At 29.7% G+C, this 12,999-nt stretch overlaps 1 protein-coding gene across 2 annotated transcripts; it reads right to left on the bottom strand.

Moving 5' to 3' along the window:
• Positions 1-3,065: 3,065 nt before the first annotated feature.
• Positions 3,066-8,408, bottom strand: LOC107437222 (uncharacterized). 2 transcript variants are annotated; one of them, XM_016049153.4, is made up of 5 exons: positions 8,299-8,408; positions 6,979-7,005; positions 5,765-5,806; positions 4,351-4,368; positions 3,066-3,269 (listed from the first exon to the last, which is right to left on the bottom strand). In XM_016049153.4, exons 1-5 carry the CDS (start codon positions 8,363-8,365, stop codon positions 3,127-3,129), a joined length of 297 nt encoding a protein of 98 aa, XP_015904639.1. In that variant the 5' UTR covers positions 8,366-8,408; the 3' UTR covers positions 3,066-3,126. The 2 variants fall into 2 exon arrangements, with proteins under 2 accessions (XP_015904639.1, XP_071044360.1); XM_071188259.2 differs by lacking the exon at positions 5,765-5,806.
• Positions 8,409-12,999: the final 4,591 nt, after the last annotated feature.

Raw genomic sequence — 12,999 nt, 5'->3', positions numbered from 1 at the left:
AGTCCCTTGTCACCTTTCAATTCGCAAATGTATATGCTAAATTTCTCTTAATCACTTTCAAAATGGAATTTGGTTTCATGAGCACCACTGGTTCACTTTTTAAATAGTCTGCGCAGACTACTTATAAAAAACCGTGTGGAGGCTTTCTAATGTAGGAGGTGATGGCTTGGCTGTTATCTGCAATTTTCAATAAATTGTTTGCGATTTAAATAGTAAAACTTGTTGAGTAAGAATAGTTACGCCCAATTTTTAAAAACGTCCTCACGAGATAACTACCATAATCATAATATGAGATTTTTTTTTTCAATGCCCATCTGGAGAATGCAGGCATCTGAAGTGCAGATTTGTTGGCCATTCTTCCAAGGGCACCATATTAGGTGGTACAACTACAGGTAGGACAGGTAAGGACAGATAGTACAGAGAATGAAAGAACACCCATGCCCAGCCCGGGATTTGAACCCAGAACCTTTCTGATGCAAGGCCACTTCCCTACACAGGCCTGCCGGTTCTATAGTACTTTATTGCTGAAGGCTTTTGGTCCCCGAAGGGCTCTTGTACCATTTATAATAAATTACTTAATGGTATGATAAGAATATCATGATTTAGTATAAAAAGAAAAAAGAAACAAAAATGATTTTAAGTTCTTAAAATAGATACAATAATCAAAAAATGTGTCATGATTGCGGCTCCATGGGTTACGATTGTAGTGAAAGGCTGTGACCACAGTAACAATGATTGTAATCAAGATAACTACAAAAAAGTTCCTTTTCATATGGTACTTTGAATTCTTGACGTGTAATAGTGAAAAAATTACTTAAAATTAAAAATACTAATTTAAAAATAACTTAAGTTTTGGTAACATTATTTTCTTTAACAAGGAGTATTGGCTGACTAATTTGTTGACTAAGTTAGATAATTTAAAATCTAAATGTGCAATGTACACATTTCGTGATAAGGTACCCCGTTTTGTAACTATATTTATTATATTAATTACTATAATTATAATAATTACTATAAGTAATTATATTATGTAACTATAGTGGAGCAGAGTACAGTAACGAAAGGGTTAAAAGTTAAATGTGGTAGCGAAATTCAATCTTTTATTGTAATAGATATAAGTTTAATTCTAAGCTGTTAAACACCATAATAAAGCTATTAAACGTGAATGTTCACCCTCTGAGGAATATGTCCTATTTAAAAAAAATTTATAACTAAAGAATAATTAATTAATTGCTTAATTCTTAGCTTTATTTTTCTATTTTCAGACGTTTGTGTTCACCATTGTATATTATAAATATGAATTTCTTCTTGCAATCTTTAATCATTCAATTTAGCCCATTGCGCAGCTTGCGAACTTGGGTTAACTTATTCGTTGGCAAGTGCCTTATCCTTCCTGCCATCGCGGTTTAATTTGCTAATTACAGAAAATAGACCTTTACTTCCAGCACAAATGTCCTACCACTTTTTTATAAATGACAGTGCTCTGACATTTCTGCAAATGCATATTTTAGGCCCATACGAAAAGATTTATTAGTGACTGAGAAATGTTTAAAACAAATAGCAGTATTATAAAACTTTTAGTGCTGCGCGAAGTGTGGAGGTAGCGGGTTCAAATCCCGTTGTTACCCTGGACGTATATTATCGTGCTGTGCTTCTCTGCATTGTGCTATCTGTCCTTCTACATAATTAAGAATTTTACGCCTTACTAGAGCAGGAAAACCAGTATATCTATGTTGTAAATTAATTGTAATAAAAAAATTAATACACTCAAACATAAACATAGCTAACACTAGAATAAAGTTTTACAAAAAACGTTGAAAGTTGGTCGACCTGCTATAAAGGGAGGCATTTACTTTCATGGGCAGAACATTTTGGTAGACCTAAATTTAGCTATTTATCAATATTTCTTTTTTTTTCTAGTAAATAAACAGTCCTACATGAATGGCATAGTTGTTAAAAACTTGTCAGTCACTGATTTTTTAATTTTCTCCGTAACAAGCCATAATGAAATAATTTTTTTACCACTTTTTGATCTGTCTTGTCTTCTTATATATATATATATCTTTCCCGGAAACAAATCAGGCTTTTTAGAAAACGCTAGAGTTTTCACAATAACATTCAATTTTGATTCCTTATCTAAAACTCAGATACATCTCTTATCTGTATCATCCAGAATTATTTTTCTATTTTTTTATTATTTTAATTAATTAAATCAGAATTGAATTTAATTCATGTTTAAGTAAAAATTTTAATCGCTAACAGAAAACAAAATAAGCTTATATTAAATTGACCATGCTTATATTACGTTTTGAGATTCCTTGCCCTCAAATGAAACACCCCAAGTCGTTTAAAAGCTACGGGTTTTTATATTACAAATATTATATTTCATAAACTATTATTTAATTAAAAATTAAAAATGTGTGATTTTTCATTTACTTTCAAAATTCCTGGTTTGTCCCCTGTAATTTCCAGGTTTCCTATGTATTTCAAAGAATGTGGGATATATTAGTAGCAATGCATGAAAAATTGCAAACCTATTCGTAGTTAGACTTTTTAAAACATAGGTTTGACGCTTTGAATGCCATCACACTATTAAGCAATTTCTTTAATTGAACTACATGATTAACACGTTCACGCCGGGAAAAGTGAAAATACTGGTACGGGAAAAGAGAAAAAACTGGTAGAAGAACTATTTCAATATTAAATAATATTCGGGAGCAGTTAATCTATTCTCAACAATAACAATTCACTTTAAGGAAATTTATCCCGGCGAAGAAGCAATTCAATATGAAAATTGCATCCGTTAAAAACAATTGGCAGTTATGGATTTTTATTATTCCCGGAAAAAAACTAAAAAATAAAATTTATTTGTTACCAGTTTTTACTTCGGTGCACCGCCAAGATGAGAAAATCTAGCGTGATCCACCGGTGGGTCACCCCGGCGTGAACGTGTTAATATTAATTTTTCTGATTTATTCAATTGTAATTATTTTTAATACTTATATACTAACAGCTATACTATGACTCAAGAAATATCGTGCTTGGAAACTATTCAAAATACAATATTTATATAACTAGTTTTATTTATGTGCTAGAACATTGGTTATAATTTTCATAATGTTCTTTCTAATAGTATCCTCCATTTAGGTTTCGTTGAAAGCCTTGTTGAGATCCTTGATTTCTCTGATTGTTGTTAAGATCTCCTTGACCATAGTTTACATTGTAGCCATCTTGGTTGTTGCCTTGAGAAGTATCTCCGCCTTGATTTCCTGTAAAATTGTTCAAAAATATAAATGGAAAATCGGAATATTTCAGATTGTAAAATGTATCTAACTGTTTCATAATATTTCTAATCTTACTCCTTAGGATTAACTTACTCATTACAAATAAAAGGCATTTATTTTTCAAGCGTTTGATTCTTAAGATAAGAAAAAAGTTATAACTTATTCGTTTAAATTTAATGTTCTTGAAATAAACTTAACCTTTGTTTTTATTGAGCATTGTAAATACTATCTGAAATTTCGAAATCTAATCCCTCTATAAATTCAGAGCAAAGAAATTGTTGGTTTTCCATCTGTATAATTTATGGCAACCGTGAAATGGGAAACTTAAATAATGAAACAAAGTACCGATAACTTTCAACTTCATAGTTTTGAAGGAGATTTAAAAAGCAATTTGTTGGTTTGTTTTTATCTTTAAGTCGGGTATCAAGGATTTAAGTCGGGTATCAACTAAAATGTAATTCCATGCCATTCCTCAATGTATAAAGCTAACAAGACGTGAAAGAAATTATTTTTAAATTAGGTTGACATTTACCCGGAAAAGAAATAACTCATAATTGTGATTGTAAAAATGTAACTAACCCAGCTTAAACTGTTAAAAAAACCGATAACGTAATTAATTACTAAAAGCTTTACTTTTAAGCACATAACAGTTTCAGCAACAAATTTTTAAGAAATAATTAACATCTAAATCCTGATTATTCAATTGAATGAGTTTTTTTAATTAATACTATTCACTTTCTTTTAACTTCATACAAATTCATAAGAGGAAATGACAGCGTGTAATATGTAATAATTATCGTAAAGCAACATTCTTACTGTCTTAGGCAGTATTAACAGTGCTACAGAAGTACCGAAAATGCTAGATTTCAAATCTTTGGTTTAGTTAAAATTTGCTTTGTGCTTATCTTGGTTGGAATTTATAATAAGTACTGTTTAGGAAATTCTTATTGAAATCGGTAGTAATGTACTGAGGTGCAAGAAAAAAAATTTCTAATCTAATAATTTAAATCTATGAATAAATATGACAAAAAGTACATGAGAGAAATATAACACAACATGATTTTACCTTGATTTACAGGTCTTCCTAAAAAAGATAGAAATTTACTTTAAAATACATAAATGTGAATTAAAAAAAAATTTATTTCTATCACCAAAAATAAACAGCTTTAAGTCTCCTACTAGCTGTTTATTACTCTTAACAATTTGAAATGGCATATTTTTGCGGTTATTATTATAAAAATAATTTATAATACAGTTTTTGTCGACACTTTACCTACTGGAATCCGATTTATTTAAATACCAGACTAAGTTAAAATAGCCAATATAAAAACTGGACGTAAATTTCAGATTAAAGATGACTGATATTCTTATTTAGTCGACTAATTACCAAATGAAATTCTATCCATTCCTGCACAATCATTTATATGATTTGGTAGTCATCAATGCAGTATGTCTTTCTGAAATGAAGCTATATATTTCTGCTGTTATCTATATATTTCTGCCACCCCTTTTTATTTTTTATAAATATATTCATAACTAGCCCCATTCGTTATTTCATGCTGTTTGCTTGGCAGAGCGGTAGCACTCATTAAACTCTGTGCGAAGTATGGAGGTAGTGGGTTAAAATCCCATCGTAACTCTGGATGTATTCTTTGTGACGTCCTTCTCTGAATTGTTCTATCGCTGCTTCTACTTGGCATAAGCTCATAAGCCTGAATTGAGCCATTATCTCCAACATCAGAAAACCTCCACGTAGTTTTTTATAAGTAGTCTGCGCAGACTATTTAAAAAGTGAACCAGTTGTTAGCATGAATTCCACTTCTCTTTTTAAAAGAAATTGAGAGAAATTTATCATATATATTTGAGAATTGAATTTGTAATGGTAGACAAGTAAATAAGACAAACTAATCATATTAAAAAATTAGACAAATTTTTAGACATATGTTTGCTTCGACTATCGTATTTTTAATAGATTTTTCTATTAAATGCTTCTAGCGCAGCATTTACTTGATTGTACTACCTACAAAAAACCGTCTGGAGGAAAACCATCAATGACGGACATTTTTTATTATCCATGCATCAAGAATTTTTCCTATATTTTTATTATAAAAACTTATATAGTAGAAGTTTGAGTTTCTAATAAAAATTGCATAAATTTGAGTTTAGAAATGCTTAATGTGCAGCTATTAATATCAGATTTAAAAACATCTGAAATTTTACTACACGTTGTAACTGCTTATAAAAAAGTTTTAAAAAATTAGTTTCCGGATTTGCAGTAAACAAAAATGTTTCAAAAATTTCTAGTCATCTAATGCAATTTTCCTTTTTTTTACTAAATGAAGAAAAAAATTTATAACTTAGCAAATAATTAACAGAATTTTCTTTAAATTAAGTTTGCATTTTTTCTACACAACAATTTCTATACAAATTTTAAAAATAAATATAAAATTTCATGAAAAATTAATTATCTAAATACTGACCCCCATATCCACGTCCACCTCCGAAACCACGACCACCCCTTGCTGAAATAAAAAATTGATCTTTATTTAAACTATTTTACTCAAAGTCAGATCCTCGAGGTATAACTTTTAAAAATATTTAGTTGTTCGTTTAATAATATAAAAAACTATTTAATTATATTAAGGTCTATATTCCTCTTTTAAGAATAGGCTAATTAAAAATATTAGAGCTAATTGCATGGCTATTGCTAGTGCTTGAATTCATTCGAGTCTTTAAAATATATTAGCAGTAAAATTCTCCTTCCTTGCAATTTTCTTTTATTCACTAAAATCACAAAGCTACGTTAGTTAAGAAAATAGCTATCGGAAGAATATATAGGCTTATTTTAAGCATGAATGAGCTTTTATTTTTTTCGTAAACTATTGGTCACATTTTTTATCACTGGAGTACATAAATTTGTGGATAATTGGGTAAATGACCCTAAAATTTCTTTTACAGAAGACCACAACAGAACAGAGTGTATTTTTTATTCTACTGCTAATTGGGAGGAACATTTTAATTAATAATAACCGCTGCTTTAGAGCAATAATTACATTTCATAACCTAACGAAATATTTTAATTTATTTATCTAAAAAATGTTTCGTAAATCTTCGAGCAATGCATAATTTTTTTTCAGGATCTAATTTCAATGATTATGAATTTGTTAATTATCTTAATAATAATACTCTTAAAGGGGCCCTAATTCGATTTTTAAAACATGTTCTATGTTCGTACACACCTGAAACACTGGTACCAACATGTACCAAATTCCGATGAGTTATTAAAATAATCTGGTTGTATAAAGCATATTAAATTATTATTTTTTTATTTTAATTGAACCTATCGGAAAATGATATCAATTAAGTAGAATCAAAATTCGTGTAAGATAGTGTTATTCAAACTTTCTTCTGATCTAAAAAACTTCTTTTTTCTTTAAATGTCATGAAATTAATTTAAAAATTATTCCAATAATAATTACTTTATTTACAAAGGGAACTTCTTTATAAGCTTTAGTATTTCTCAACTAATATTTTAATAAAAACAAAAAAAATATTTAAAATATATACATTATTGATTAGATTTTTAAAGAGAAAAATTTTAAAGTCAGAATTTCCTTAAAAGTTTAAAGCTTTAAAAAGCAATTAAAATATAAACTTAAAGTTAACATTTAATTACATAAAAAAGTTTTCTTACCAGCCCCATTGTAGCCATTATATTGTGCTGCAAAAAATCATAAATAAGAATGTTATTTTAGAGAAACTACATGTTATATTATAAATTTTCACTGTAATAAATTTATAAAAAACTATAATAAGTTTATAAAAAAATTATAAATATTACAAGAAAATAATATTTTTGTTACAAATATACATGTCCTCTTGCACATAAAAATTTTATCAATGCATTGATTCTTAAGATTATTCAAAGAAAATATTATGAATGTCCCTACAGTTTTTTAAAGCAATTACGAAATTAACAATAGAAAGCAAACTACGCATGAACCTCAAAAGTTGCAATGACGTTCCAGACGAGTCAACTTTTTTGTTCCTAGCATCCTTTAAAAAATCTGGTTCTTTTTGCAAAACTGAATACCTGTCTTTTTGCGTAAGAAAAATATTAGCAATGCATTGATTCTTTAGATTATGAAAAGAAAGTATTTTACAGCTTCCCTACAGTTTTGAAATTATTCACAAACTTAAGAAAGCAAACTGCTTAAGTACTTCATAACGTTGCAATCATGTTTCAGAAAGTTAACCAAGTTATCCCTAGAATCCTTTTAAAAAGTTTCTCTTTGCAAAAATGAAAATGTGATAGCGCACTTAATTTATTATTTGAGGATATTTGAAAATAAAGAGATAGCTCTGTCTGACATAATATATTAATATTATCTCAATATTAATACTTAAATCTGAATTCAAAGTATAGTGCTTTTTTAAGCTACAATGGCAGATAACAAAAATAAATATTCATTTGGCACAAGCCAATATATACTACCATTTTTTTCATATAGATGTTATTTTACATATAACCATTTTTTGGTACTACGCTTAACTGAATAAAAACTCTCCCGGAATTTCCGCGTAGTCTAGGGTAATAGGAGTATTTAGTAATTAGATTTCAACAATCAAAATAGGGTAAAAAAAAGTTCAGTGAATTTTAGCATAAATAAAAATTAAAATCTGCTTAGCAAGTTTTTGCTCACCATTGTGTGAAGCGCTTCTAAACGGAAACTTCTTCTAGCGGATTGCATAAAGTTTAAAGCTAATTACAATAAATTAAAAAAGTTAAGAAATTTTAAATTATTTCATTACATACTTATAAAAAGGTTTTGACCCATTTGGTTAGTGTTTTAAGCAATAAATTATTATTTCCAAACATAATAATTTTTTTCCAAAGGTTCTATAATAACTTATAAGTAAATTTTAATAAATAATAGAAAGAAACTCAAAATTTTAAATGAAATTAACACTTATTAAATAAAAAATATATAAATTTGATAATTGTTCATTTTACCTTCTGAGCATGCAGTGAGAATAGCTACAACAAAAACCATTAAGCAAATTTTCAGGAAGGTATTCATTTTTATAATGTAAGTTAAATGCTTTGACTAGCAGTTAGTTTGAAAAAATAAGTTAAATTGTGAATCTGGTTTCTGCGCGAGTACATTTATACCATTCTGCTTTTACATAAACATGAAATATCTCTATGCAAATATAATATTTCACTATTCGTAACTATTTGTCTTTAAATTAAATGTATTTGGAATAAAGCAGATGTTTATTAGGCCAATTGAATTTTGTTTATTTAATAATATCTTCAATGCCGTTTAAACCTATAAAATTAAGATTACAAAAATTTTAAACAGAAATTGTGTTGAAAATTGTGAAAGATATTTTAGCTTTCAATTTAAGAGAAGCTATAAAAATTTATTTCAGTAACCCGCGTGTTTATAAATTTTGTGGGAAGATGTCTGTTTGGCTCTTAAAATTACAAACGCAAAGCATATTTAATGTGCATAACTAATAAAATATTTTAATCTCATACATAATTCGTTATCATGTATATTATCTGCATATTATCGTTCTATGTTAAGAAAAGACTTTGCAGTCTAGATTAAAGAGATTGAGATATATTTTTGTCAAGAGCAATTTTGATGCTTTTACTTAATAAAGTTGACTTTCCAATGCTACAGTCTCACAAGAATAGGACACGATTTGGGAAATTCACTTAAGAAGTATTGGTATATTATTAATGTTAAGCACCTTGGTATATTTTAAGGTATTTAATTCATAAAAATACAGTGAACAGTGGCAAGTCGATTGCGAAAAACACGAAGTACTATTCACATTTCTTCAATAAAAGACTGCAAACTTCGCTTTTAAAATAAATAATTGAAAATACATAAATTGTAGATAATATTTTGTCAGCATTCAAAAGAAAATGAATGCTGACAAATGCAAACATACTGATACTTTTTTATAGCTGTCAAAATATTTTTAATTTCTGTTTTAAATTCTGTTTTTTTTAATAATTTTATTTTTAATGGTGAAAGTGTCTTTCTGCAGATTGTTCACATACCACAAAATACTAATTTTTCAGAAATTCTAGCTGCTCCTCTTTTTATACTACTTTTAAAAAAATGCTGCGATATCAATTAGAGACGATTTCAGATTTATCGATTCAATTGCATTGATTTTATTGATACTTCAAACGCTATATATCCAGAGAAATTTACTGTGGTAAAAACTAATCAGTCTAATTTATCCTAATATCCAAGCTTAATTCCTTAAATTATTCATTACATTAACACGTTCACGCCGGGAAAAGAGAAAATACTGGTAGAAGAACTATTTCAATATTAGATATTATTCGTGAGGAGTTCATCTATTCTCAACAATAACAATTCACTGTAAGAAAATTTATCACTTTTTTTTTACTTTTATTTACAAAAATTGGGCACCTGGGCCTCTTAGTGGCCCCTATCCCATACATCTGGAAATTTACAGAAAATTTATAGTAATAACATTTTGAATTTAGCAGTCGATGTTGTAGCTAATAGAAAAACAAGCACTTTGCTTGAGTAAATATAACATTTGAATATCTGATTCATCGAATCTAAGTTGATATATATAAATATAAACATAATTTGACATATACGTATATACATAAGTTGACATAAATAAATATTAACATAAATTGATACATATTTCACTAATTAAATTTCTATATTTTAACTAGCACATATTTAATTATGACATACATTGAAGTTCATTCGAATACATTGTGGTAGCCATAAAAAAAATCAAGCCGTTTGCTTGTGAAATAATAAAACAATGAAAAAATTTAATATGACAAATTGACGTTTTTACTTAACACTAGAAATATTGATTGTAGACTTAAATTAAAAATAAAGATAAAACATGATTTGATATGTACAATAATCGATTTTTGAAAAATGAAGAACATAATTGATGAATATAGATAAATTATACCTTGATTCATGATAAAATAACATATTTGGAGAAAATGCAGTAAATATATTTTATTAGAGAAATATTGTTCCTTAAATACAATAGAATTTGCAAAAGAATTTAACGTGCATAAGTTGATAAATACATATGCATTAATTGGCTATATTTTCAGAAAATAAAATTTGACGTAATTTAATTTAACATAAGTAAAAGTCTACTGTGAAAAGTTCAGTGAATTTAACTTGAGAGTCTTGGAAATAAAAATGGAACTCACTGTGATTGAGATGTTTCCCCGATGATATCCCGCAGAAGACGTAGCACTTCTTCATTTTTGAGCAATTCCTGTAATTCTTTGATTAATGACACTAATCGGTGAGCAAGTTTAGGCGTTGAATTTGATGTTGCTCGAGGGCTCCTTCTGCTGGGGCGGGTCTCGCACCCAGTATAGTTGGCTGTGTGGTTTTTGTAACAATTACAACATTTTGGAGGTGTTGTTCTGTCTTTGTTGCATTCATGAGACCTGTGGTTTTCAGCGCATTTTACACACCTTGCAGGCGCATTGCAGTGGCTTTGCGTATGTCCATAATTTTGGCAGTTGTAACATTGTGTAAGTCCTCGACCTCCTCGAAATCTTTCGATTTTGATCGGAATCTGCTGTATGTTGTTGACTTCGAAAATTCTTTGGGGATTCGCCGTTGATGTTAGGATTATGAGAAAGAGTGGAAGGAGCCGATAGGCCTCTCCCATTCTCTTCTTAAACTGCACTATTTTAAAGGTTTCAACGTTGTTTTTCTGTAATTCTGTATTGATGGCATCTGTATCGAAGTCCACAGGCAGACCACGGACCAAAACCTTAATAAATCTCGCTTGCGGTGTTATTTCAGGTTTGCTGGGCGGATCCCGTACTTTGTCGATATCCTCCTTAGGTTTTGTTGTCGGCAAGATAGTGACGTCATGTGTTGAGTTATGTTGGCTAGAAGAAGGACAGCTGTTTGTAGACATGAGTGTAGAGTTATCTACAATTGTTTTGACTGCATTTTGCTTTTTCTTCTTCTTTTTTCTTTTCTTTGCTGGTGGTTCTGTATTATTGTTGATATTGATGTCCGTGTCAGTTTCTGTATTTGGTGCTGTATTCAGGTTTTCATCTTTATTTTCCATGGTTATGTCGCCAGTGCTTGGATTAGTTTCAGTCATTATTGATTCGACTTGAATGGATTTTTTATTCATCTCCTTGTTTTCTTCTGCTTGAATTTTCCTCTTCCATCTGACGTGATATTTGGCATTTGTCAGTTTTAGGAAGTAATTGTATTCGTACTCTCCAGGGTAACTTGATCTTATTTGAATGAGCAGTTTGCTAAATAATTTATCTAAACGAATCAGCTCCTCTGTATCAAACTGAGTGTAAAACTCTACGAGATCGTCAATATGTTCATGTTCAACTGGTGGAAAGTATTTTTTTGATATCCCACAGATAGCAATGATTTCTTCTAATGACGTGGATTCTTTGCAATGCGACGGTGAATTACGACCAGAGAATGAGACCTTTCCACCACGAGCTGTTTTATGATACGGCATGACTTGAAAAAACAGAATGGTGGACTCAAAATCCAGACATCAAAATGGCTAGTTGACAGTATTATCTCTCCCTACTCCAGAATCTGACGAGATCAAAATCAGTATCACTCACCTTGTAAAGTTCAGGATAATCAGCATCAATTCAACATAACAGGCATCACAAGGGAGAAGAGGACATCAGTAGAGCATCACCTTTTTCGACCGAAATTTGACCTTTGGTAATTTCTAGTACTTCATTTTCCTTGTCCACATCGCTACCTTATGTCTCACAAGCAAGAAGTCATGACATCATTTCTATTGACACATCTCGACCGATATCAGCTAACCGAAAATTTATCACGGCGAAGAAACAATTCAATATGAAAATTGCATCCTTAAAAACAATTGGTAGTTATGGATTTTTTTTATTCCCGGAAAAAACTAAAAAATGAAATTTATTGTTACCAGTTTTTACTCCGGTGCGCTGCCAAGATGAGACAATCTAGCATGACCCACCGGTGGGTCACCCCGGCGTGAACGTGTTAAACGTTTCTAAACCTTATATTGATATTTTTGATAAAAGAAATAGCTTTCCATTTACTGTCAACAAATTTATTTTCTGGAGAACCTACAGTTCCACCGTAGTACACGTTGTAGATACTATTTCCATAAGTATCCACATAAAATTAATTTTATCTGAAATTAATTTCATTAAGTTTATTTGTAATAATCATTTGCTAACTTTAAATAATTGTATGTCTCTACATAAACATCTCTGGAATATCGGTATTACAATTGGATTTGGACATCCTTGACTTAGTAGATGATTGCTTCAAGATACGTGATTTACTAACGGATTGCCTTTTGAGGTGAAATAATGCTTAGCTTTGTGCTTTGGAAGGGCCAAGATACTTGATTTAGTAGGGGATTACCTTCCTAGGAGAAGTAATGCTTAGCTTTATGCTATGGCAGGGCCAAGATACTTGATTTAGTAGGGGATTACCTTCCTAGGAGAAGTAATGCTTAGCTTTATGCTATGGCAGGGCCAAGATACTTGATTTAGTAAAGGATTTCCTTCCGAGGCGAAGTAATGCTTAGCTTTATGTTATGGTAGGGTATAGAAGGTTCTGCTGGATCACCTTAAAAAATAATTGAATGTCTGTCAAAATGTCTAATTTGATTTGCATGG

This window comes from Parasteatoda tepidariorum, chromosome 12, assembly GCF_982258835.1.
Source record: "Parasteatoda tepidariorum strain Cologne lab strain chromosome 12, Ptep-v5.0, whole genome shotgun sequence".
Taxonomy (NCBI): Eukaryota; Metazoa; Arthropoda; class Arachnida; order Araneae; family Theridiidae; genus Parasteatoda; species Parasteatoda tepidariorum.
The sequence above is the reverse complement of the archived record's forward strand: the minus strand, read 5'-3'. Positions and strand labels throughout refer to the sequence as shown.